The sequence below is a fragment of the Trachypithecus francoisi genome, unplaced genomic scaffold (assembly GCF_009764315.1).
Source record: "Trachypithecus francoisi isolate TF-2019V2 unplaced genomic scaffold, Tfra_2.0 Lachesis_group20, whole genome shotgun sequence".
NCBI lineage: Eukaryota > Metazoa > Chordata > Mammalia > Primates > Cercopithecidae > Trachypithecus > Trachypithecus francoisi.
Genome location: NW_022681466.1, coordinates 54,979,708 through 55,005,094, shown reverse-complemented (window position 1 = coordinate 55,005,094; position 25,387 = coordinate 54,979,708). Strand labels below are relative to the sequence as shown.

At 56.3% G+C, this 25,387-nt stretch overlaps 1 protein-coding gene across 17 annotated transcripts in view; it reads left to right on the top strand.

Annotated features, from left to right (window-relative positions):
* The window catches only part of MYO18A (myosin XVIIIA), a 106,873-nt gene that overhangs the window by 51,846 nt on the left and 29,640 nt on the right, over positions 1-25,387 (top strand). For 5 of the 17 annotated variants that reach the window (XM_033181884.1, XM_033181883.1, XM_033181881.1 and 2 more), the window contains 23 exons: positions 551-1,243; positions 3,098-3,172; positions 4,369-4,404; positions 6,806-6,893; positions 7,099-7,205; positions 7,326-7,502; positions 7,832-8,045; positions 8,279-8,421; positions 9,595-9,695; positions 10,577-10,640; positions 10,831-10,975; positions 11,238-11,258; positions 12,522-12,533; positions 13,103-13,279; positions 13,502-13,592; positions 13,852-14,044; positions 14,847-14,933; positions 17,082-17,223; positions 17,353-17,512; positions 18,305-18,491; positions 18,827-19,070; positions 21,780-21,889; positions 25,015-25,080. In XM_033181884.1, coding sequence (XP_033037775.1) covers positions 665-1,243; positions 3,098-3,172; positions 4,369-4,404; positions 6,806-6,893; positions 7,099-7,205; positions 7,326-7,502; positions 7,832-8,045; positions 8,279-8,421; positions 9,595-9,695; positions 10,577-10,640; positions 10,831-10,975; positions 11,238-11,258; positions 12,522-12,533; positions 13,103-13,279; positions 13,502-13,592; positions 13,852-14,044; positions 14,847-14,933; positions 17,082-17,223; positions 17,353-17,512; positions 18,305-18,491; positions 18,827-19,070; positions 21,780-21,889; positions 25,015-25,080 — 3,219 coding nt within the window. In that variant the 5' untranslated portion in view covers positions 551-664. The remainder of the gene's footprint in view (positions 1-550; positions 1,244-3,097; positions 3,173-4,368; positions 4,405-6,805; positions 6,894-7,098; positions 7,206-7,325; positions 7,503-7,831; positions 8,046-8,278; positions 8,422-9,594; positions 9,696-10,576; positions 10,641-10,830; positions 10,976-11,237; positions 11,259-12,521; positions 12,534-13,102; positions 13,280-13,501; positions 13,593-13,851; positions 14,045-14,846; positions 14,934-17,081; positions 17,224-17,352; positions 17,513-18,304; positions 18,492-18,826; positions 19,071-21,779; positions 21,890-25,014; positions 25,081-25,387) is intronic. The other 12 variants (XM_033181879.1, XM_033181887.1, XM_033181886.1 and 9 more) reach the window with 7 other exon arrangements.

Below are 25,387 nucleotides of genomic sequence, written 5' to 3'. Positions count from 1 at the left end.
TTCCTTCAGGATGGGCAGGCTTTTGGTCTGACTGCCCAGCAAACAGGTGATGGAAGGACCGAGGACCACAAAGGCAGGAAGCCCTGGAGTTAGGCCTGGGATTGGTGGTGGGAATGGAGGTGGTCCTTGGCTGTTTGACCTCTCTATGCTCCATCTCTGTTGCATCTGAGCTGTGAGGCAGTGGGCTCGCCTAGATTGGGACTTGGTTGCTGCCCTAACACAAAGCCAGTAACCCCAGAGCGCCTCACAGGCCTCTGGGCACTGTGTGCCAGCAGCTCACAGGTCCATGCTGAGCCTGGGGATGGACAGCAGGTGACAGTAGCACCTGATCGTGCTTTGTAGAAAAGAAGCCAGACTCTTAGCTGCAATTGTCCTATCTGGAAGATGGAAAGTGGGCTTCCTGGGGTAGCCTCCTGGAGCCATGTGTTGCTTTGGATGAATGGGAGATCTGTTCCAGGGCATGAGGTCACACCTTCTTACTCCCTCTGCATGGGATGGGCAGGGCTGCAGGGGGTGATGCTAACGTCTACCTGTGTTTGTATGACTGTAGCTAGAGGGCAGCTCAAAGGAAGGCAGCGGCCCATCTAGGAGTCCTCAGCCTCCCACCAGCCCGATACCCCCAGAGACTTCCCAGAGAGCCAAGAGCCCTGCACCCACACTCGCCATGAATGGCCTGGGAGCTGCCACAGCAGAAGGCCCAAGCGAAGAGGTCCAGGGCCTGTCCCGGAAGCGGGTGGCAAATGCAGTGAGGAAGGTGGTGAGTAAGGTGCTGCCCAGCGAGGAGCTTGGGAATGCCAAGGAGCCCCCAGGCAGAGGAGTCAAGTCCCCTGAGCACCCGACTCGAAGCAAGAGGGGAGAAAAGGCAGCTTCTAGTCCCAAGCCGCCACCCCCTCCTCCGCCTCCCCCTGCTCTGCCTAAGCCTGAAGCGAAGAAGGAGGCAGCCAAGGATGAGCTCTCCCTGGGCCTGCGGAGCCTGATGTCTCGGGGCAGGGGCAAGGAGCACAAGGCCCGCGGCAAGCAGTCTCCTGGGAAGGGGGAGAAGCCCGCCAGCCAGAAGCCAGGCTCCCCAGACTGGGTGGACTCCCCAGAGAAAGCAGGATCCCCAGCCAAGCCTGAAACCCCAAAGAAGCAGCGCTCCCCAGCCCCACGGGAAGAGCTGGCGGGCCCAGGCTCCGCTGGCCCGAAGTCAGACCTCACTGGAGAGCAACAGTCCAAGTCACCAGTCCCTGGTGTGAAGCAGGAGGTACAAGAGTGTGTCACTAACCACTCCTGCCCCCACCACCATCGCTCGAGGGCCAGACATCCTCACAACTGGCTTCCCCAAGCCACCCCAATGAACCCCGCATGACCAAGAGGCTGGGCCTAGGGTCATGTGCTGACAGCAGGGGCTGCATGGCTTTCCCTAACCCAATGCGGACCCCGCAGTTGCCTGGGCTCTGGCCTGGCAGCTGGGATGGAAACTGCTAACCAGCATGCTGCTGGCCTTGCCATGGAAGTCAGGGCCTGGTCCCCAGCTACACGGCGCCAGCTTGAGGCCCCAGACCCAAAGCCGAGGATCAGAGTCTCAGCAGATAGTTCCGGGCGGAAAGATGTTTTCTCAAGTCTGGGGTCTGGGCTTGCATTCCCAGCCACTCATCCCCTGGGACCTCAGTAAAGTCCCATCTCAGACTTCTCCTGTTGAGTGGGGATAATACGGGTCCAAAATTTCTTCTCTGATACCCTGGGTGTGGAAGTATTTTGGAAATTAGTAATCTTTGTATTGTAGTGCCATACAGTATACATAATGAGCAACAACGCATAACAAACATTAATTATTTCCCAAGCAAAATCTATGAATATTCACACAACAGGGGCATAGAGGATAAACTGCCAGGTTTTACCGCCAAAATAGTTAAGAAAAATGTTTTCTTTAGGGGGCTTTTGGGATTTTGGAATTGCAAATAAGGGATAATAAGGGTTTTAAGTAACCAGAAGATCAGAAATGATACAGATAATGCTCCAAGCTGGTCCCTGGCATGGTGCGTGCTCCATAAATGGTAGCATTGATAGTGATGCTAGTAACAGTTGTTATTGATGCGCTCACTGCCGTCACTGCCTCCTTTAGGCCTGGCCAGCATGACCCTCTGGCAGCAGGACTCGAGGAGCCCTGAGCTTGGATGGGTATAGTGGGCCCCTTGGGGTATAGGACAACCCTGTCTTCCAAGAAAGTGTTCTCTGGGTGGGGCAGGAGGCTGAGAAGCAGGAGGGAGGGTCATTCCAGCCTCTTTCCCTTGGAAAGTGTTGCCTTCTTGGCTGGCCTCTGAGTTGGGGACAGTTCTCTTCAAGTTTCCCTTTTGTGGACCCTGCTGAGGCCTCCCAGGGTGTGGGGGAGGGGCATCAAGTTTTGCCACTACTTCCCTGTGCTCTTGCAGGCTCCTTCTGGCTGGAAGGAGAGGAGTCTGGAGGGTGTGGGGGAACAGCCTGAGAGGCCTTGAGGCCCTCCCTGACTGCTAACTCCTGGGACCTGGGGAGCCTTGTTGTTCCCCATTCTTCCTGGGCATTGCAGCACTTAGAGAAAAGCCAGCCGCTGCTTTTCCCACTCACCTGGCCCAGTCTGTGAATTGGGGAAGTGCCTGTTCCTGCTCACAGGGAGGAGCTGGCATGGGCATTTTGGGCTGGGTGCAGGCAGAACTGTCAGTCACTCTGGAGAGCCCATAAGCAGGTGGGGAGTGTCGTGGTCCTGTTCCCGGGCGGCTGCCCTCCCCTCGGACTCCCTGTCCCTCCTCCTCTCACAAGGGAGGAGTTGGGAGCTGAGACATGCCCTGACCTGGAGTTTAGCCACCTGTCACCTGGGCCTGGGACAGGGTCCAGAGGGCAAGTGGGATAATAGGGCCATTTGGTGCTCAAGATAGGCAGGTGGGAAGAAATAACCCCAGAACTCCCAGGCACCTGTTCTTTTTTTCTGATCTGATAGTTTAAAAACTCAGATTGCCGCGGGGCTTGCTCCCTGACCTTGCTCCCCTTCCCTGGTGGGTCCCAGTGGCTTCCTGGGCTGGGAACTCTGCATGCTGTGGCCTCGCCGTTTCTGGGCTGGGACTAATAGTGGTTTAACCTTTAGGCAGGAGCTGCCAAGGTCCAGCTGACCCCCGTGGAAGAGGCCCACCAGCGGCTGGAGAGGATCTTCACAGCTTCTGTAATGCCCCTCTTGTGTGTGGGTCCCAGTCCCTGGCCGCCCTCTTCCTGAGGCTGGCGGCAGGACCCTGTGTGTGTCTGTAGGCGCGCTGACCATGAAGGTGGCTCCGTGGCAGCCTGTGGGCCCTCATGTTGGGCTCTCGAAGAAATGAGAGAAGTGCTCTGGGGAGAGTGGTTCCTCCAGAGAGCCCAAAGCGCTGTGCATGTGGGAAGGCACCCCTCCTCGCTCAGGGCCCAGTCCCTTTCTCTGGCCACGTTGTCCTACCTCTAGGACATGTGTTGGTGGCAGGGCCTGGTGGGTGGTAAGGAAGGGTGCTGTCACTATTTTTGGTGCCCTGGCTCTCCAGACCCAGGTGGGGCCTGTTAACTCCTTGCCCATTTCTAACAGGTAACATCCAAGTTCTGGTTGACTCGCCTTCCTCCCCAGAAAGGCTTTTCAGGGCTTTAAGTAACCAGAGAGGTCAAGGCTGGCCACAGGGTTTGCCCACGGTACCTTGGCTCTTGGGCAGCTGTCAAGTGGTTCCCAGGTTGGATCTAGATGGGGTCGGTGTGCCTGGCTGGCAGAGGTGGGAGTGCTGTAGGGTGCATCGGAGTTGAGGAAGAGATTCTAGACTGGAAGCTGCTGGGAGCTGTGTTCTATGAGAGGTGCAGGGCGACAGCTCTGAACGCAGCCCTTGGCCTGGGGAGTGGCACCCTTGGGCTGTGTTAGAAAGCAAGGAACAGCTCTGTGCTGGTGGCCACAGGGGAGCTAGGCTGAGAAATGCTCTGGAGATAAGGCAGGAGGCTGGCAGGGGGCCCAGGCCTTGGGTATGGTGAGGTGGCCTGGCCTGGTAGACACACAGAAGAGGGAGCCTGATTCAGAACAGACTGGATGGCCAGCCCAGGAGAGACTGTGGCCAGAGGCAGAGTGGCAGACTCCTCCTGCCCAGGCCACTGGGAATGACTTAGAGGAGCATCTCCTCTGAGAGGCCTGATGGTCACTAGTGTCTCTTCACCTTCCTGGCCTCTCCTTGACTGGGTGCAGTTCACCTGCTCAGGCCAGGTCCTGGCACCAAACTCCCCCACCTTCACTCCAAGCCTTGGACAACCAGGGAGTGCCGGCCCGCTTGACTCAGGAGTGCTTGCTAAAGGGGACGTGCCAGTGGTCTGCTTGTCTTCACCCTTCTTCTCTCTCTCTCCTTTGCTTGCTGTCGGTAGCTGGACTCTGAGGCCGCCTCTCGTGCCCACAGCCAGGTAGGGTGCTCTCCCCCCACTCAGGAGCCCTCCGCTCCCTCCAGTGACCACCCAGCGCCCCCGGCCTGCACCTGGGCTGGCGTCTGTTCTCGGGCCTCCTGCTGGAGTGTAAGGCTTCCTCTTTCCCCTCCAGGCTCCCACCCTGTGTCTGGGAGGATCCCAGCGGGAGGTAGTGCCAGGAGCTTGAGATGGTACAGCTCTGTGTCAAGCCCCTGGGGAGTATCTAGACCGAATGTCACCCTTCAAGTCGGGCCCATGTGGCATGTGGCTCTGAGCCACTGGAGCCCAAGGGGGATCTGGTTGGCTTCTAGGTGCTTCAACTCTGCTCTCTCTGGAGAGAGAAAGCTGAAAAGGCGGAACCCCTGCCTTCTTCCCAGCCCATGCCTGAACATGACGCATTCTCTGTCTCCACCTCCTGGCCAATGTGAGAAACGCATTTTCAGATGCACTTTAAAGGAGTTAGTTACTGGCTATAATATCACCTTCTTCATCAGTCCCCAAATACCTGGTGCCTATTCAACACAAAGGTCTCCCCTGTCTTATGTGATTTGGAAAAAAAAAAAAAAAATTACAACATTGTAATGATTTTTATAAAGTTATAGTTCTTCAAATATAAAGAACTAGCCTTTTTAATGTCCTCACTTAACACACCAAAATGTTGCCAGCCGCGTGGTGATCCTCCTATTCAAAGAGTTATTTCATGGGTCCATGAAACCCAGAGATCTGGGAGCCACTGGTGCAGCCCAGCCCTCCTGCTCCAATCTGGGGAAGGGCCATCCAGCACTGGAGGGATCTGCTAAAGCCAGAAGCCAACCTGGGAGGAGAGCACACATCTCCTTTTCTTTCAACTCTAAGAAATGTAGCAAAGAACATACTTCTTTTTTTTTTTTTTGGATTCAATCTGAAGATTCAATTTTATTCAACAACTTACTGACATGAGAGACTCAAGTTTTAAATATATATATATCGTATTTTTACTGGTCTATTACACTGTATTATTCACCTTATTTCAACTTTTTTGTATATCTGTTTTCCTCTTAAATTCCCTGCTATTTTTTATTTATTTATTATTATTATTTTTTATGATACTTTAAGTTCTAGGGTACATGTGGATAACATGCAGGTTTGTTACATATGTATGCTTGTGCCGTGTTGGTGTGCTGCACCCACAAAGAACATACTTCTTATGTTTCCTTATCTTTTCCTGATTTCTCACTCAGGGGGTCAGGACCCAGGCAGTGTCCATGCCTGGGCCTCAGGTTTCAGGCTGATTGTGCCTCACAGCTGGGACCCTCTGAGAGTGTAGGGGCTTGGACTCATCCGGGGGTGGGTCCATGCTACTGGGGTGCCCATCCCCCACCTGGGGCACAGGACGACCTTGCTGTCATTTCACCCACACACAAGAGGAGCCCGTTGGGCCCTGGGTCCTTTATCTGTTTCCCCAGCTCCCCCAGACACCGTTTCTTCCCAGTTCGAGTGTCCTTCTTAGAAGGTGCCAGGTTTGACAGCCCACACCCTATCAGGACCTATGAATGCTTATTTCTGAGTTGGTGACCTCCTGAGTTCTCTGGGGGCTCCCAGCCCCTTTACACCACTCCTGTGTCCATCTGTATAAGGTGCAAGCCTCTCCCTGTGTTTGACAGAGCAGGGCTGCCCCTACCGCCATATCTCTGGCCGCACTGCCTCGTGCCTTTGTGTGGCATTAGCATGTCCACTAGGTCTGTGTGACAGGGGTCTTTGCTGATGGTAGCATGAAGAAGGAGCAGGGAGACTGGTGTGTGCACCTGGGTACTGTCCCCCGGCCCAGGTAGAGCAACCACTGGAGGGGAGGGCCAGGGCTGAGGCCAGGGCTCCGAGCCCACCTATCCTTCTGTACTGCGAAGTCCGGGCAACTCCCTACTGAGATCTGGGGACATGCCCTCTCCCAGCTTGGCAAAGGAGGCCCTATCATTTGGATGAAGGGAGAAGCTGGGCATGGAAGATCCTAGTAGCTGTGGCCAGGGTCTAGGGCCTTGGACTCAGGACACTGATCTCCCGGGCTTTGCAGGGTGAAGGGGTAGAGGGTGGCTGAGGGAGAACCTGGTGATTTGCTTTCCGGGGGTCTGCTCTCTCCTGGGCACAAGCTCCCTGTGTCCATGTCTTGCCAGACCCTCACTGATGGTATGGTCCCTAGCCTTTGTGTCCTGTCCTCAGGGCTCCTCAGAGCCACCCCTGCCTCCTGGCTTCCCCACCCTCTTCCCCGGACACCTCTGATGTCCCTGTGTTCTGTGTCTGTCACCTAACTCATTCCTTGCCCAGTGGCTTGTCTTGAAGCCTATGCTCTCACTTGTCTCCCCTCTCCTGCTGTCCTTGTCCCTGTCTTCTATAGCAGGGCCTGTTTCTTCTTCCCTCTCGCTGACAGGCGAAGACAGAAGAGCAGATTGCAGCGGAGGAGGCCTGGAGTGAGACGGAGAAGGTGTGGCTGCTCCATAGGGATGGCTTCTCACTGGGTGAGTCTTGGAGTGTCCAGGGGCACGTGTCAGGACTCTCTGGTCTCAGGGCTGGGCAGCAAATGTGCCTTCTGCGTCTGGTGAGGGCTGAGCAGTGAGCGAGAGGCTGGTGATGCAGTGGGGAGGAGGGCAGGACCGAGAAGTTCCCACGTGGAGTAGCAGAGGCTTCCCTGGCCCATCCCAGCTGTCTGTCCCTCCCCTGCAGCCAGCCAAATCAAATCTGAGGAGCTCAGCTTGCCTGAGGGGAAGGTGCGCGTGAAGCTGGACCACGATGGGGCCATCCTGGATGTGGACGAGGATGACGTGGAGAAGGTGGGCAGGGGGCTGGGTTGGGGGAGGAGGCTCAGGAGTGCCCTGGGCAGGGCAGGCCTATCCTCTGGCAGCAGAGATGGGCTCTGCTGCTCCAACCCACCCACCTGTCCTCCCACACAGGCTAATGCTCCCTCCTGCGACCGTCTGGAGGATCTGGCCTCACTGGTGTACCTCAATGAGTCTAGTGTCCTGCACACCTTGCGCCAGCGCTATGGCGCTAGCCTGCTGCACACGTATGCTGGCCCCAGCCTGCTGGTTCTTGGCCCCCGTGGGGCCCCTGCTGTGTACTCCGAGAAGGTGCGGCACCCTCAAGGCTACCCTGCAGACTCCTGGCCCCACCCCCTGCCCTGGCTCTCTGCCTTTCCCCTGTGGAATCCCACTGGGCTCCTATCCACTCTCACAGTTGACCTTGGGAAGAGGAGTCATTTCAAGAGATGGGGGACAGGACCTCCCCACAACCTTTGATGGAGTCCAGGACTTAGCTTCTGCATTTCCATGCATGGCCTTGGAATCCCTGAGCACTACAGGAGGGAAAATCCAGAAAGATGTGGACCTTAGGGGTGAGGGATGTCTTAATGGGATCAGCTAAGAGCCAACCCCTTCTCTCCCTTGCTCTCCTGCCCAAGGTGATGCACATGTTCAAGGGGTGTCGGCGGGAGGACATGGCACCCCACATCTATGCCGTGGCCCAGACCGCATACAGGGCGATGCTGATGAGCCGTCAGGACCAGTCGATCATCCTCCTGGGTAGTAGTGGCAGTGGCAAGACCACCAGCTGCCAGCATCTGGTGCAGTACCTGGCCACCATCGCGGGCATCAGCGGGAACAAGGTGTTTTCTGGTGAGGCAAGAACAAGGGAGAAAACCGAAAGTGGGGTGAGGGGAGGGGAGTGAGGAGAGAGCACCCTCTTAAGTGCCAGCTCTTTTTCTCCCTGGCCTTTCCATCCCCCCAAAACCCCTCTGTCCATGGGCAGTTCTGTGAATGACCCCAAGCCTTCATACCTCTGGAGCTCCTAGCTGGGGGATGAGCTGCCCCTGGCTTTCCTGATGTCCCCTTGGGCCTGTATTCTGCAGTGGAGAAGTGGCAGGCTCTGTACACCCTCCTGGAAGCCTTTGGGAACAGCCCCACCATCATGAACGGCAATGCCACCCGCTTTTCCCAGATCCTCTCCCTGGACTTTGACCAAGCTGGCCAGGTGGCCTCAGCCTCCATTCAGGTGAGAGTGCTGCCCAGGACTCGGGGTGGCAGGAGATGGGCCACATGATTTCATGACCTAGAAATTAGGCTGTCTCCCATGCCTCATTTTCCTGGGATTCTACCCCAACAAAATTGACCCAGGCACAGGCAGGCTTGCCCTTTGCTACCCAGAGGCATCACCTTCTGCCCTCAGGGCCTCCTGCCCTGGATGGGGCCCGGTCCAGCTTTCTGCCCAGTTTGCTTCACTCTCCCAACCCTGGGGTTGTCCTCACTCTACTGCTGGGCCTCAGCCTCACACCCATTTTCTGAGATTCATGCTTGGGGCTTCTCTCGGGCCGATTTCACCTAGCAGAGGACCGGCTTGTCAGTAAAGTAAGGCCCAGCCAAGGCTGATTCTTTCCTGTGCTAAATACCTCACCACAGGCTCCTATTTCCAGAAGGCAGGCACCTGGGGGCTGGGCAGCGTGGCAGGGCTCCTTTGGGAGCTGGGCCTGTCTTCTTCCACCTCATTCTGGTTTCTGTGCCCAGTTTGATCCTAGAGGGATCTGGTATCTGATTGAGCACCTTGGGAATGAGATGCAGCTGCTTAATTGAGCCAGATGTGGTAGTGCACGCCTGTAGTCCCAGCTACTTGGGAGACTGAAATGGGAGGGTCACTTGAGCCTGGAAAGTTAAGGCTGCAGCAAGCTGTGATTGTGCCACTGCACTCCAGCCTGGGCAACAGAGCGAGACCCTATCTTAAAAAAAAAGAATTAAAAAACAAGATGCAGGTTGGGTGCAGTGGTTCATGCCTGTAATCCCAGCACTTTGGGAGGCTGAGGTGGGTGGATCACCTGAGGTCAGGAGTTCAAGACCAGCCTGGCCAACATGGTGAAACCCCATCTCTACTAAAAATACAAAAATCAGTTGGGTGTGGTGGTGCATACTGTAATCCCAGCTACTCAGGAGGCCAAGGCAGGAGAATCACTTGAACCCAGGAGGCGGAGGTTGCAGTGAGCCAAGATCACTTCGCTCCAGCCTGGGTGACAGAGTGAGACTCCATCTCAAATCTAAAAAAAAAAAAAAAAAAAAAATTGCAGCTGCTTGTTCCCCAGGGCCTAAAGGACCATAAGTTTGATTCCTTCTGATGTGGGGTGGGAAAAACTTGATCTGGCACTACCCTGCTTACCCACACCTTCATGCTGTGCCACAGACAATGCTTCTGGAGAAGCTTCGTGTGGCTCGGCGCCCAGCCAGTGAGGCCACATTCAACGTCTTCTACTACCTGCTGGCCTGTGGGGATGGCACCCTCAGGTGAGATGGGTCAGAGGGTACACCAGGGTGCTGTGAGCTCCAGCCCACTGACTGGGCTCTTGGACCTTGATTGCATCCAGGATTAAAGCCACTTGATCACGTCCTGCACTGTTTGGTCATTGCATGTCTGCTATGTGGTAGGCTCTGAGCTAGGCCCCAGGGACGGTGACATGGATGAGATGTAGTCTCTGCCTATCAGGAACTCCCTGGTCCTGGGTACTGGGGCCTGGCTATGTGGGAGGGGGACAGTCAGCCCTTCAGTGTTTCCAGGGCCTAGCTAGGATCTCCATTACCCATGAAGCCAGTTCTGGAAAGCAAAGCACACTGAGGTGCTGGTGGTTGGGGACTTGCCTACCATCGCATGACTGGTAGGGGTATTTGAGTCCACACTGGGGCCAAAAGCCCATGCCTCTTCCAGTGGCCTCCAGACTAGCCCTTCCTGCCCCGTGTTGGCTGCCTCTGCCACGCTCTTCCCTTCAGACCTTCAGACTTGCTGTGTGTTCACTGAAAAGAGAGAAATGATGAGGCTGAGCCAGCAACCCCAGGCCATTGTCCTCTTTAGCCCTTCTTGTAACTGAGGGCATCGTCTCTGCCTTGGCTGGACTCACCCTTCGGTCAGGTTCCCTGCTCCCTTCTGGGGGCCTGGCTGCATCCTCTTACCAGGGCATGTCTGGTGGCCTGTACTCAGGAGAATGGTGCCCTGACCAGGCATCCAGGCTAGTTAGGAAAGCAGTGGCAGCTGCCTGCCAGTCGGGGATGATGGGAGGATGGGCAGACAGAACTTGGAGTCTGGAAGCTGAGTCTGTCTGTCTCCACCCTGGGGGGAAATGGCCTTGGCATGGGGACCAAGTGCCGTGCTGACGCCTTATTTGTACCCCTAGGACAGAGCTCCACCTCAACCACTTGGCAGAGAACAATGTGTTTGGGATTGTGCCACTGGCCAAGGTGAGGGGTCTGTGGGGTCTGGGTTGGCAGCCCTGGGCCTTGGGGGGTAGGAAAAGCCTCCATGGGTCCCGTGGGAATAATGGGAGCCCAGCTCCAGCTGCTGGCTCTACCCAAGCCTTGTCCTGAGGGCCCAGCTTCTCATGGGGGTGTGCTGGGAGGAACAGCCCTTTGAAGTCGTCTATCTCCACAGCCTGAGGAAAAGCAGAAGGCAGCTCAGCAGTTTAGTAAGCTGCAGGCGGCCATGAAGGTGCTGGGCATCTCCCTCGATGAACAGAAGGCCTGCTGGCTCATTCTGGCTGCCATCTACCACCTGGGGGCTGCGGGAGCCACCAAAGGTAACCTGCAGTGGGTCCCAGTAGGCTGGCCTGTCCCCTGGGAGATCTCTTAGGGGCCCTGCCCACTCCCAGTTTATTCTTGCCCAGCACAGACCCAGCCATTCTGAGACACCCCTCTTTTGCTTGTGCCTCTTCTCAGCCCCCTGGGGGGCACTGTGAGGAAGCATGGAGGGCTGGGGGTTCAGAGGCTGATGGACGAGAAGGACACTAAGGCAGGGCAGCCCCGCTGGAATAACTCTCCTTCTTGTTCCCTTCCTGACAGAGGCCCCCGAGGAGCAAGCGGGTAACTGACCTTGGCCCCGCCCTGGGGTGTAGGGGCTGCCGTGCCCTGTCTTGGTGCTTGCCCAGGACTTTCTAGGGGCTGGGCTTGTTCTGTTGCTGCGGAGAGGACTGGTCTGGGGAGAAGCCCCGGGATTGAGAATGAAAGGGGAGCCTGCAGGCTGTGGGGTGTCTTGGAGTCCCACGAGTAGCTGCTTCTCCTGCTGGTTTTGGATCTGAATCCTGGAACCTCTCAGGATGCCCACCATGGGGTGGGGTAGGGTGGGCTTGCTTCCTGGGGCCTCCCGAGACCAGTTTTCCCCAGTCCTCTTCCCTTCTCTCCACTGGTTGGGTAGCTGCGTATCTTCCTCTTGCATGTCAAGGGGCGGCCACTAGGGGGCAGTAGGCACCGTGGTAACGAATGGGCTGCAGCTTTGGCACTTTGCGCTTGGGGACTTGGCCTGGCTTGAAGGAGCTCTGCTCCATCCTTCAAGATGACTTACGTTGGAGGGTGGCGATTTGAGCGCCTCTTCACCCCTTTTTTCTACAGTTTAGGGAAAGGGGATGCTGGCCCTGAACAGCACCTTGGGCTTTGGCTTTGTCCCCTTCTGGGATGTGAAGGGCCCCAGGCTGCTCAGCTGGAGTGAGAAAGCCCTGGCGGGTGGTGGGTGCATGGAGGAATGGATGCCCGGGCGTGAGGCTCCGTACGACCCCAAGAAGTGGCATCCCTGCCCAGGAGGAGCCAGGCTCTGGGTTAGAGAAGTTGTTTCGAGAATGTGGAGGACGGCCAGGCAGGCAGGCGTGTGGCTGTGTGTTGAGGGAAGTTGCTTCACTCTGAGGTGGTGACAAGCCTAGCTTTCCTCTAACCAACCCAGCCCCAACTGCAAGCAGAGAGCTCCGGGTGTCAGCACAGGGACCTTGTCGAGCAATGTCTGTTAGCGCCTCACAGGGACCTTGTCGAGCAATGTCTGTTAGCGCCTCAGAGCTTCCAGTGTTTTCCAGGGTGTGTGTGTGTGCGCGCGCACACATGTGCATGAATGTCTTTGTGGGTCTCTTTCTGTATGTGTCAGTGTGATTACACCCACAAACATACTCCCTGGAGACTGTATGTGTGTGTGTGTGTGTGTGCGCGTTTGTCCCAAGTCTGACTGTGGTTGTGTTTTCTTGCCTGCTCATCTTCACAACAGCCCCGCCCCACGGTCCCTTCGAGGCGGCGAGCTCCGTTGACGACTGTTTGCTAACACACTGTTTTTCTTTGCATGCTGCATGCTGGTCCTTTGCCTTACAGAAGCTGCTGAAGGTAAAACCTTGTTTCTTGTTAGCTTTCCCTAACTGCCGTGATTAGACACATGTTGGCTGAGGCACATACGTCTGTGCGGGCTGTTCCCTTTCCCCTGCGGCTTTTTTGCCTCCCCACTGTTGGGCCATCAGTGGGTGTTTGTGGTCTCCACTGGCAGATGCCAGGGGGGCAAGAGGGAGGGTTCTAATGCACCCAGGGAATGAGGAGGCATGAGCGATCTCTCAAGATAAATCCCCCACAGGCACCCAGGGTTCTTGTGCCCATCCCAGGTGGGCTGGTTTGTCCGCCCTTCCCCTACTTGGGCACCTCTGGAGTTGAGCCGTCTGAAAAGGGATTTTTGCAACTGGCTTGTTGCCCTCCGGTGGCAGCATGTGGAGTTACCGCCTCCTTTAGGACCTGCTCATTCTCTCCATCCCCATGGGACACAGGAAATGCTGGCCACTGCTATCAGCTGTCATCAGGGCTGGTTTTTGCCCCCAGAAGATGCATAGTCACCAGCTGGTCATCAGGTCATCAGCTAGCCTAAGGAAAAAGACCCAGGATGCCAGATCCCTTTTTCCACTCCACAGCTGGGCGCAAGCAGTTTGCCCGCCATGAGTGGGCCCAGAAGGCTGCGTACCTACTGGGCTGCAGCCTAGAGGAGCTGTCTTCAGCCATCTTTAAGCACCAGCACAAGGGTGGCACTCTGCAGCGCTCCACCTCCTTCCGCCAGGGCCCCGAGGAGAGTGGCCTGGGAGATGGGACAGGTACGCTTTGTCCCTTGGCTGGTGGTTGTGAGCGGGAGGCCTCATCCCGGCCTTGCTGCCATCCTTGGGGCTGGAGGGGATTGCTGGAGTGAACAGATGCTCTGTCAGTGGCAGAGGCCCCGCCCCAGGCCCCGTGCTGACTGGGCCCTGGGCAGGTCAGGGGCTTACCCAGGTGGAGAGTCCTGCGGAGCAGGAGATAGCGCTGCTCCCCCTGCCCCACAGGCCCGAAACTGAGTGCGCTGGAGTGCCTTGAGGGCATGGCAGCTGGCCTCTACAGTGAGCTCTTCACCCTTCTCGTCTCCCTGGTGAACAGGTGAGTGCCAGGCAGGACCCAGGGCTTTTCCTGCTTTGGCAGAGGTGGAGTAGATGCCTTTGTGCCTGGTTGGCCGAGGCAGAGCTGGCCTCCTCCAGCAGGGTCTCCCTGTACTGTGGGCTGTGAGCAAGGCCAGCACGCCCTCCCCACCAGGGTCCTGGGCACCTGGGCAGGGATAGAAGTCTGGCTGGGTCAGGGTGGGGCTTCCTGGTGCCAGAGGCCAACCAGCAGGGCTCTGACCCAGGCTGTCCCTATCCAGGGCTCTCAAGTCCAGCCAGCACTCGCTCTGCTGCATGATGATTGTCGACACCCCGGGTTTCCAGAACCCTGAGCAGGGTGGGTCGGCCCGCGGAGCCTCCTTTGAAGAGCTGTGCCACAACTACACCCAGGACCGGCTGCAGAGGCTCTTCCACGAGCGCACCTTCGTGCAGGAGTTGGAAAGATACAAGGAGGTAGCTCTGGGGCCTGGACCTCACCGGGCCTCAGATTCTGGCCTTGGCACCCCCAGCGAGGGCATCTGTGGATGCAGAAGGCACCACCTTACTCTCCATTTCTGTCCTCCTGCACTCTCTGGAGCAGCAGTCGTTCCTTGCCCCCTTGTCCCTGGCCTCTGGCTTTGGCTACGTTCTTCTTTGGTGGAGAGTTTACTCTCCAGGAAGCCTACAGGTGCATTGAGGGCCCCGAGGAGACCTCCCTCGGCCTCTTTTGAGGCACCTCCCAGGCCCGGTGATTGCCACTGTGTGGTTCCTGCTCCAAGTGCGTCTAGGCCTGGCCTTCCCATCTCCCTTCCCTGATCTGTGAGGGTGACAGATGATGACTTAGTGCCTTCTGTGAAAGGGTGTCCCGGATGGGATGAGAATCCTGCCTCATCTGTAAGTCAGTTGAGTGAATTGTCAGGATATTTATTTGGGGCGAGAAAGGATTCAGAAGGAAAATGGCAGTTGTCTTCAAGTGTTTCAAGGATGATTGTGTGAAATTGAGAGTGGGCTTGCTCTGTGTTGCCTAATCATCTGATGTGAGTAATGAGAATGTGACTCTGGCTTAGGATAAAAAGAGGTTCTGAGAATTTTAGCTGTGCAAAAAATACAGTGTGTTGCCTTGGGAGCCGTTTCATTTGGGATGACGGAGGGAGCTCCTGCACGGCGCTGAAGGAGGTTGGCCTTGCAGATCTCAGAGCTCCCTCCCAGCCTGCTCACAGGGCTGTTCCCCACAACGTGACACCCATGCTCAGTACTGCTCGGCCTTCCTTCCCAGGAGAACATCGAGCTGGCGTTTGATGACTTGGAGTCCCCCACGGATGACTCTGTGGCTGCTGTGGACCAGGCCTCCCATCAGTCCCTGGTAGGAGCTGCAGAGAGGGTTTGAAAGAGCCTTTCCTCTCATTTCCCACCCCTCTCCTTGTGGTGGAGCCCTCTCCATCTGAGCTGTGGCCGGGGGTGCCACTGTGGGCTGAGGGAGGGTCCAGCAGTCATGCCCAGACACCAACTACTCTATGGCGCTGGGGCTCTGCCCCTCAGCACTCAGGCAGTCTGGCCAGGAAGGTGGCACTTTCTTCTGCTCTGGTGCCCTGGGGAGCCAGCCACAGCTCATGGGTGTTCCAGCCAGGAAGGAAAGCATATCTCTTTTCTCAGCCTCTGAGGCTCAGGCCCCAGCTGGTGACTGGCTGAGCCTCCAGTGTGTCTGCCAGGAGCCCTGGTGACCAGTCCCAGGTGGTGAGGGCCCAGACCCCAAGGACATAGTCATTCCCTCCCATTGTCCCCAAGTAGAGGACTGGTGCAACCTAACAGAGCAGGGACGGGAGGCAGCCTCCCACTCCCAGGGGAAACAGTGCCAAGCTGTCAAATGCCTTCTAGGGGGTTTTCATGGATATGAACCCTTGCCCCTCAACCTTGGGGGCAGGCTTTGTCACCCTTTGTGCTAGTGTCCTGGGCACCTTGGCACTTGGTGGGGGACTGGCTGGCCTAGCAAACTCTTGGCATTTGGTGATTGTCCGCCATTAGGGAAATTGCATAAGGTGCTTTATTGGAGAACTGGCATTTTTGCAAGACCACCGATCTCCGTCCTCTGCTTTGATTCCTGCCTCTCCCTCCCTCTTCTCTGCCATAAGGCCCTGCTTGGCTTGCACAAGTGGTGGGACTGGGAAAGAGTGAGTATACCCCCGGGGACAGATGTTTAAAGTGCCCAAGCACCGCATCTCCCCAGGGAAGTGGATTTTCTTTTCCTGACACCTGGGCTCCTGTGATGGCCTCACTCAGAACCGTTGTGGCTCCCAGGAGACGGGGGATGTCAGCATGAGCAGCAGGGGTCAGACAGCATGTGGGAAGACCCTGGCCCTTCTTTCTCTTCTGTGGTCTCCCCTGACTAATGGGCCTTGGCATGGGGCAGCTGCACCCCTGGGGAAGGGGCCGTTGGTGCCAAGCCTGTCTTCCCATCTGATTGCTTCATTGCTCGTTCCTGCTACTTGGTTCCTGCCGCCAGAGTTACCCTGGCCTTTGGCCACATTCTGCTTCCTTCTGGTAATCACACCAACTCCCTTGGGCATCTGTGGGGAGGAGATGCAGGCAGCTGGGGTCAAAGAGAGGAAAAACTGCCCCTTTCTCACTTCTTTTTTCCTCCAGTCCCTAAAGGCCAGGCCGGAATAGGGTGTAGGGAAGGTTCCATCCTTCCTGCCCAAGAAAGATGTGGGAACTCCATAGAAAAGGCACCTGCAGGCCAGATGTGGCCACAGGCCTAGTTTGTTTGGCCTTCCTGGGGTATTGGAAATCAGAATTGGATATTTCTACCTTCTCTTGAAGAACCAGAGGGCTTATCAATGCTAGGCCAGTGTTCTTCCAGGACAACAGTTGGCTGCAGCTCAGTGGTGGTTATTCCCTTTGGATAGGGGTACCTGCTGTCTAGCTTGCCCCAGCCTCTGCCCATTTTGGCTGCCACATCCGTTAAGTCACCTGTCTTATGCTTTTGGTCCTTGAGTGAGCCTGCAGTGATCCCACCGGCAGCCATCTGAGCCCTCTCTGGGTTCTCTACTCTCAGAGACCAGGATTAACCCCACAGCTGTCACTTACTGACAGCTTCCTTAGGGCCAACCCTTGTGCTCAGGGCCTTCCAGACTATTCCACTGCCAGGGAGTGAGAGCAATATGGGGTTCACCCAAGTCCCTGGTGACCTCCGAGGAGAAAGGGTGGAGGAGGGCCTCAGGGCATGGGCTCTGGCCAGGAGGAAGGCTGCAGTCTTTGGTGACTTTGGACTGGAGTACTAAGCACCCTCTTTTGCTGTGGGCTTCCCTCTGCTCCCTTTCTTGGCTCCCCTTTCCCCGGGCTGCCCGCCTCTTCCACAAGGTGTCAGCAGTGAGCGGCAGGAGCTGCGGCCTGTGCGTGCGTGCATGTGTGCACGTGCGTAGCATTCTGTAGGGTGTGTTTGGGCCTGAGGACCACCCTGGCCCCTTTCCCACAGCTCCATATGACGAGGAGGAATTTCCTTCCTTCTCTGTAGGTCCGCTCACTGGCCCGCACAGACGAGGCAAGGGGCCTGCTCTGGCTATTGGAAGAGGAGGCTCTGGTGCCAGGGGCCAGTGAGGACACCCTCCTGGAGCGCCTTTTCTCCTATTATGGCCCCCAGGAAGGTGACAAAAAAGGTAGGTGGCATCCCTAGAGGGTAGCTCCTCTGCTTCCTCTTACAGGTGGGTCTAGGTGGCACTCCCTGTGCAGGGGGTCACTTTGTGCCTGTGCCCTGACAACCTGAATCTTGCTTCTCCCACCATCAGGCCAAAGCCCCCTTCTGCGCAGCAGCAAACCACACCACTTTCTCCTGGGCCACAGCCATGGCACCAACTGGGTAGAGTACAACGTGACTGGCTGGCTGAACTACACCAAGCAGAACCCAGCCACCCAGAATGCCCCCCGGCTCCTGCAGGACTCCCAGAAGTAAGACCACCACTGCCTCCTCCCCTGTCCTGTACCCAGGACTGTTTTGATTTTGGGGCTCCCTCCCCATGGTGTTGTCTCAGAGGCCCCCTCACTAGCCAAGTAAATGGCCTTTCTTCCTGAGAGGCAACAGCCCAGGGCACTTGGCCTTGATGAGCTGGAGGGGCCTCTTGGAGTAGAGGTGGGAGGCAGACATGGTGGGAGAGCCTATGGTTTAAATGTGAAGAACACCCCCAAGTCAAAGAAGGCAGGAGTGGCCTTAGAAAGCCCCAGGCCCATAGGCCCTGTCATCCGCTCTGCTCTTCAGAAGATGGTTAGTGGGCACCTACCCTGTGACAGGGGCTTCTAGGTGTTTGGCAGATAATAGTGAACAAAACTGAACTCCCTGCCCTTGTGGAATTTACATTCTAGTGGGAGAGACAGATAATGAACAGTAAACGTAATAAATAAATTATATCATATGTTAGAAGATGTTGAACCCTAACCCCTCCTGTCACATTGGAAACCTTTCCACACCTTTGCCCTCCCTGGTGAGTGGAAGCAGATGAGTAGATCCCTCCCCTCTGTCCAATTCCTGTCCACCCCTTGGCTTCTGCCCACCTCTGGCTTTCTCTCCGTATTGTTTGAAAATTTCTCCACTGTTTGTTTCTCTGTAGGGTGTGGGGCATGCAGTTCAGGTAGCCAGGCCCCTGGACGTGGCTGAATGGGACTGTTTGGCCTTGGGGGAGGAGTAGCCTTTCCCGCTCCATCGATGTGACTGCTTTTCCTCCCTTATCCTCCCACCTCTGGCAGAAAAATCATCAGCAACCTGTTTCTGGGCCGCGCAGGCAGTGCCACGGTGCTCTCTGGCTCCATTGCGGGCCTGGAGGGCGGCTCGCAGCTGGCACTGCGCCGGGCCACCAGCATGCGGAAGACCTTTACCACGGGCATGGCGGCTGTCAAAAAGAAGTCACTGTGCATCCAGATGAAGCTGCAGGTGGTGAGTGCCAGCCGGTTCCCAGCAGGAAGAGGCCCGGGGACTCTTCCTTACCCCTGGCAGGCAGGCCTGGGGACTCTGAGCACACTGAGGCCATCTGGTGCCCACTCAGTGTCCCTCTGTGACTCGATGGCTGCTGGTGGGGTCTTCTTTTCAGTGCTGCCACCTGTGAGTGGCCACCCAGGCCCAGCGAGGGCAGAGTTGTCCACGCTTAGCAGGTCCTGGCTGGTGCTGGCGCCCCTGCTACCCCGTGAGCAGTGGAGACGCTGGCACCAGTCTCTGCTCTTCTGAGCACAGGCCATCAGAGCCCACTGAGGGCGGTCCCTTCCCCTCGGCAGGATGCCCTCATCGACACCATCAAGAAGTCGAAGCTGCATTTTGTGCACTGCTTCCTGCCTGTGGCTGAGGGCTGGGCTGGGGAGCCCCGTTCCGCCTCCTCCCGCCGAGTCAGCAGCAGCAGTGAGCTGGACCTGCCCTCAGGAGACCACTGCGAGGCTGGGCTCCTGCAGCTCGACGTGCCCCTGCTCCGCACCCAGCTCCGCGGCTCCCGCCTGCTCGATGCCATGCGCATGTACCGCCAAGGTAGGGCCTCCTTTCCTCTCCACTTTGGACTCTCTTTTCCAGAGCTGGCTCTGCCCTGCCCCACCTCGCACCTGGGACCCGTGGGCTGCAGTGGGGCTGCTCCTGTCTCTTTCCTCACGATCCTTTCTGCTCTGGTCTCTCCTCATCTCTCCCAGCCCACAACCCCTTCCTTTCTCCATTTCTTTCCATCCTGCAGAGTCCCCGCCTCCTCCTCTCTCTTCCGTATTCAGTTCTCTTCATCCCTCTCCCCTCCCAACTCCACCCCGCGCCTTGTCATTTGTCCACAGCTCCCTTTCTCCTCACGTCCCTAGTTTGGACAGTTCAACTTTGTCCACAGCAGCAAACCCAGTGCCCTTTCGGAGCCATCTGCCCAGTGAGAAATGAGGTGCTAAATCTTTCTGAAGTACTTAAAACTCCCAAGAAAGGTCAGACAGACCCTTTTTTATGGACCCATCTAAAGGAGGAGACATAGAGGATGATACTATTAGCTTCTAATAGTCCTTAGAAGCTATTGTCAGTGGCTGGGGGCCGGGATAGCACACTGCTATCATGATAGCACACTGCTATTATTCCAGATGAGGAGACTGAGGCTCAGAGAGGTTAAGTAGCTTGCCCAAGGTCACACAGCTCCTGAGCGGCAGAGTGGGATTTGACCAGGCAGCCTGGCTGTAGAGTCATGTCTCATGTCTCTCAAGTAGGGTTTTTTTGGTTGTTGTTTTTGTTGTTGTTGTTTTGCCTGAGAAGTTATGAGTTGCTGGGTTTCTGATGTTTTTCTCCTTTGCTGGAAGAGCAGGTAGACCCACCCGCAGCCAGGTCCCCTTCAGGCATTCCCATGGGTACTGTCACTTTTCCTTAGCAGCCCAAGCCAGGAAACGGGCTCCCTGCCCTGCTCTAAATAAATCATCGATCTGTCCCCACGTCTTGATATGGAGTTGGTGTTTATTATTTCAAAACCAGATTGTTACCGCTCTGAACCAAAATCAATGTGCTTTACTCAAACAAGCAGATCGATGAGGCCAGCAGCAGCAGGCCCCCCTTCTCTCACCCGGCCCCCAGCCACCGACGATAGCACTGATGATTAATTAAGATGCCAGGCGTCCAGACTTGCTATCCTGGCCCATCAATTTAATTGCAATTCAGATACAATCAATAGCTCACTTTGTCTTGGCCCCTCAGCAGCCCCCGCCTCCTGTTTCAATTATCAGGCACATGCATCAGCCTCACCTCCCAGCTGGAGGGTTTCCCAGAGCCAGCTAGTCCATCATTGCTGTGGAGCGAGTCCCTGGCTGACTGTTGGGAGTCCAGGTTTGGAAGCCAGTTCTGCCCCCAGCGGCAGCCTTTGTGACCTTGAGCAAGCCAGTCGCTCCTCCCAGGCCTCCATTTCTACGTCTGAAAGATGAGTCAGATCTGGTTTAAGAAGAAACCCTTTCTGGTTTGAAATTCTGTGATTCTGTGGGAATGGAGTTCATGGCCCTCCACCCTGGGCTCTGGTAAGATCAGGGTGACTTGGGGTCACCTCCTGCTAGCCACTGCTCTGACCTTGCTCCAAGCCAAAAGCCACCTTGCTCCAAGCCAAAAGTCAGGTCACACCTCCCCTGACCTGAAGCCCAGACACTCTTCAGGGAAAGAGAATCTACAAGTCTTTTTGGTCACCTGGCCTAGGACTCAAGGTCAGGATGAGGCAAGGAGGGCGGCCTTTCTGATGTCCTGCTTCAGTGGACGGAGGGGGAAAAGAAGTGTTTATTAAATGCCAAGCAAGTGAGTCACACTGTGCTTTTTACTTGGTTTCTCATTTAATCTCCATGACTACCATGCGAGATAAGTGCTAGGGCCCCTGTTTAAAGGTGAAGACACTGAGGCTCAGAGAGGTTAAGTGACTGGCCCAAGGTCACATGATCCTAAGAGGCAGGGCCAGGAGTCCAGCACCTAGCCAATGCATGATTCCTTTCAGCTACTCTCTGGTGCCTTTTTTTGTTTTTTGTTTTTTTTGAGACAGAGTCTTGCTCTGTCTCCCAGGCTGGAGTGCAGTGGTGTGATTTTGGCTCACTGCAGCCTCTGCCTCAGTTCAAGCGATTCTCCTGCCTCAGCCTCCTGAGTAGCTGGGACTACAGGCATGGACCACCATACCCAGCTTACTTTTTTGTATTTTTAGTAGAGACGGAGTTTCACCATGCTGGCCAGGCTTGTCTCAAACTCCTGGCCTCGAGTGATCCTCCCACCTTGGCCTCCCAAAGTGTTGGGATTATAGGCGTGAGCCACCACGCCTGGCCTGGTGTCCTTTTTTTTTCTTTTTTTTAAAGACCATAAGACATTATTCTGTCTGGGTTATCACTGAGGCATAGACTTGGAGGGCTAGAAAGCATCTTGGGGATTGGGACGTAGCCTTCCTCCGAGCTGATCAGCTGCCCCACAACTCCCCATTTGCATATCTCACTGACTAGGCGCTTACTTCTCTCAGAAGGAGCCTGTTCCTTTTTCAGGCCTTCCTGTCCCCCTGTGGAGCAGGCCTGATTGTCCTCCTGGCCTCCTTTTCCTCTTTCCTGACTCCCCACTCTCCTTTCGAGGCCTGCCTTCAACCACAGGCTCCCCACCCGCTGCAGTTTCTTCCCTTTTGGTGACTGTCCACTGACTGCCCAGGCACCAGTGGCTACTGGGGTGTGCTGGGCACAGGCAGCGTTGACGGGCCTGGCTCTGGACTCCTCTCTCTAGGTTACCCTGACCACATGGTGTTTTCTGAGTTCCGCCGCCGCTTTGATGTCCTGGCCCCGCACCTGACCAAGAAACACGGGCGTAACTACATCGTAGTGGATGAAAGGCGGGTAGGTCCAGGTCCCCAGACCACTCTCCGTCTGCCCAGGCCCCTCAAGCAGCTGCCCTTCCCAGACTCATCTGCCTTCCCTTCCCTGGAGACAGCCCATCTGGCCCTGCTCAGGCTCCCGGTTTTGGAAGCACCCAGCTGTGTCCTGGGGCCGAGACCGTAGGAGCTGGAGAAGAGCCACTCCCTCCTTGGAGGCCTGAGCTGGGGGTGTCTGCTCACTGGTGGGTCAGACAATCGTCCAGGAGCGAGCAGGGCCTGGGCCCACTGGGGGCACATGAGAATTATTAGTGCTTTGGGAGCCCCACCGACAGCACCTGGGCCCCCAGCCTGGCCCCCATGTCAGGGATTGGTTCCTGAAGCAGGAAACTGTCCAGGGCTGGGTGAACATTCCTCCTAGAAGGAAGGTGGATATGGCGAGACCTCTGTGGTGCCAGGTGAACACAGGCTGCTGGGCCCTTTCTGGCCCTGGGTAGTGAACTCGTGGCTGCGGAAGGGGTGTCCCTGCCCGTCTGGGCTGTCACGTTGAGCCCTAGAGGCAGCCCCTTAGACAGTCACAGGGCTCCCAGAGCAGAGGACCCCTCCTTTACTGTGCTGGGCCTCAGGCACCCAGCCTGATTCTGAAAACACCTCAGACCTTAGGATGGCTTCCCTAAAAGGAGGGGGTGCTGCAGAATGTGGCAGAAAGCCCACAGAGTGCCCAGCCTGTGTGTGCCCCTCTGCCCCTCCACCCCCGCTTCAAAGACCTGAATTCATGGAGGGGGCTCGGAAGAACTTTCTTCCATCCTTTGGCCTGCTGGTGGCCTAGGCAACCTCGTGTGGACATAGATGCCCATCCCACGCTCCCTCCTCACGGGCCTCAGCCTCCATTCCAGCCTCCCACCTGTGGCTACACCAGTACCTCATCAGCTCTGGAAATGCCCCACCTCTGAAATCATAAATCCCAGCGTGGTCTTCTCTGACCACAGCCTCCTGCCTGCTGGTCCCATGCCTCTCTTCCCCTCAGGACACCTGCTCTCCTGCTCCATCAGGACCTCTCTTTCTGGATCACATTCCGTTTCTCTGTCAATTGTCTCCTTTTCCGTGGTTCACTCTGCAGTCACTCTGCCTCCATTGCCCTCAGCCCTCCTGAGCCTCCCACAGCACCTGGCCTGCCAGACTCCCACCCTAAAGTGCCAGCCTTTGGGTGTCTGCACTCCTCACTTTGGGCTCCCAAGGGTGGTGGAAGAAAATTATACAACTTTGTGGACTTGACTTCCTACAGGTTCATGGTCTTCAGCCTTTAGTGGGCCCTCAGGGGGACCAGCAAGTCTTCTAGATGTCCCCTTCTTATCTGACCGTGACTCCAGGCTTCCTATCTGCTATTCCATTCTCCATCTTTCTCCTCAAATCCTCCCCACCCCACCTTTCTGGCTCACCTTCTCAGCAGATATCCAGCCTCCAGATCTCAGGACATCAGGCTCCAGCTTCTTTTCCTGCCTCCTGCAAACCTCTCTTCCTTGGCCTCCTTATTCCCATACACCTTCTGTCTTGGTGGGGAGGGTCCCTCCTCTCGTCCAGTCCCTTGATCCTGTGCCTTGGAGTCCGTTTCCTTGGGTCTCCCCAGAGACCCGTTCTATCTGTGTGAATTCGCTTCTCTATCTTTTTCCTCCAGCATCTCCTTTTCTCCTGGCCCTTTTCTCTCCGTGGAGAAACTCCCTCACAGACCTGCAGGTTTTGCTCTCTGGAAGGAGCCTCTGTCACCTCTGTCATCATCTCCCTGTACTGTGCTCTGCCTCCTGCCTGCCCTGGGCTTTCTTCCTGCTGCCCTCACCGCCCATGGCTGCCTGGTCCCTCTCCCTGATGCCCTGGCACTGGTCTTCTCATCCCCTCCATACTGCCACAGCCAACCGGCACTTTCTATCCCTCTGTTACTTGAATTCTTAGCAGCACGGGGCTCCATTCTTTCTGGGACATCCTCTCCTGGGCCTCTTTGCTGCCACTCCTGGTTTCTCCCTTGACTCTGTTCTCACTCCCCCTGAGCTCCTCGTTTCCACTTGCTCCTGAAGTAAAGAGGCGTCTTCCTCAGGACTTTGTCCTTGGCCATATGTATTTTCGATTCTGCACCCCCTTCCTGGCCAACCTCATTCACACTCATCACTTCAGTTACTGCATATATATTGATGACTCCCAAATCAATACCTCTAGCCCAGGCCTCTCTCCTAAGCTCCAGACATACATTTCTATCTGACTGCCTTCTGGACTTCTCTACCCCTATCCCTTATAGCATCTCAGACTCAGCTTTTTCAAACCAAACTCATTCTCTCTCCCCACAAGTCGGCTCTTTCTCTTATATTCCCTACTTTGGAGAATGGCACCATTATCTGCTTAGTTATGTAAATCGGAAATCTCAGTATAGCCCTAGATTCCTCCTTACAAACCCTATCCCCATATCCGGCAAGGCTCTGTCTCCTTAACACCCGCTGTGTGTTCTCCTCCTCTCTTCCCCTTGGGCCAGGCTCTAGCCTCCCTTCCTGTGGACTACTGCCTAAGTGGGGTAGGTCTCCATCCATCTACCCATTTGCCAGTGAGTCCTCTACCAGTGCAGACCTGATCATGCCCATCTCTGAGAGAACCCTTCAGGGGCTCCCGAAGCACATGGGGCTCCACGTGCTTTGGCTCCAGCCCCCTCTCTGTTTGCACCTTCACTACCTACCCCCCATCCCAGTTCCAGTGAGCGACTTGGCGTTTCCTCAGTGCATCTTGCTGTCCTGTGCTCCCAGGCCTTTGTGTACACTGGTTCCTCTGCCTGAAATGCCCTCTCCCCTACTTCGTCCAGCAAATTCTCACTTGTATCAGAAGTTCTCAGCACAACCAAGAGCTGTCTGAGGTGCCTTGTGTAGGTGCCACCTCCCTTGGGCACTGCAGTAGTTCACTTGTCTTGCTCCCCAGCAAGATGCTTTGTTCCTCTTATAGTCATCTCTGTGTCCCCAGAGTCCAACCCAATGCCTGACACTGAGGAAGCCCACACAAGTGCATGAGTAACAGACTGTCTAGGAGGAGGGAGGGGAAGGGCCAAGGGCCTGGAGGAAGCCCTGCATGGTGAGGGGAGACCCAGGCGGGCTGCCTGACAGAGGCCTCTCTCTACAGGCGGTGGAGGAGCTGCTGGAGTGCTTGGATCTGGAGAAGAGCAGCTGCTGCATGGGCCTGAGCCGGGTGAGTTGTCCCACAGGAGGGCAGTCGGGCCTCACTCCAGGGGCCCCTGGGTGGCTGGTCCACTCCTCCTGTTCTTGCTGCTCAGCCAGACATCACTGGTCTCCTGGTGCCCTCTGAGTCTTGCCCCAGCTCCACCCTGCCCAGCCACTCAGGGGCTGCCCCCTTCAGGGCTAGGGGCCAGGGAGCCTAGAGGGTTCAGATGCAGCAACCTGACTTTCCTTCCTTCTGGATAACTGGCTTGTTCAGTGCCAGGAACACCTCTGTGATGTCAGGAGAGAGTGGGTGGAAGGTGGCCCTGAACTTGGCC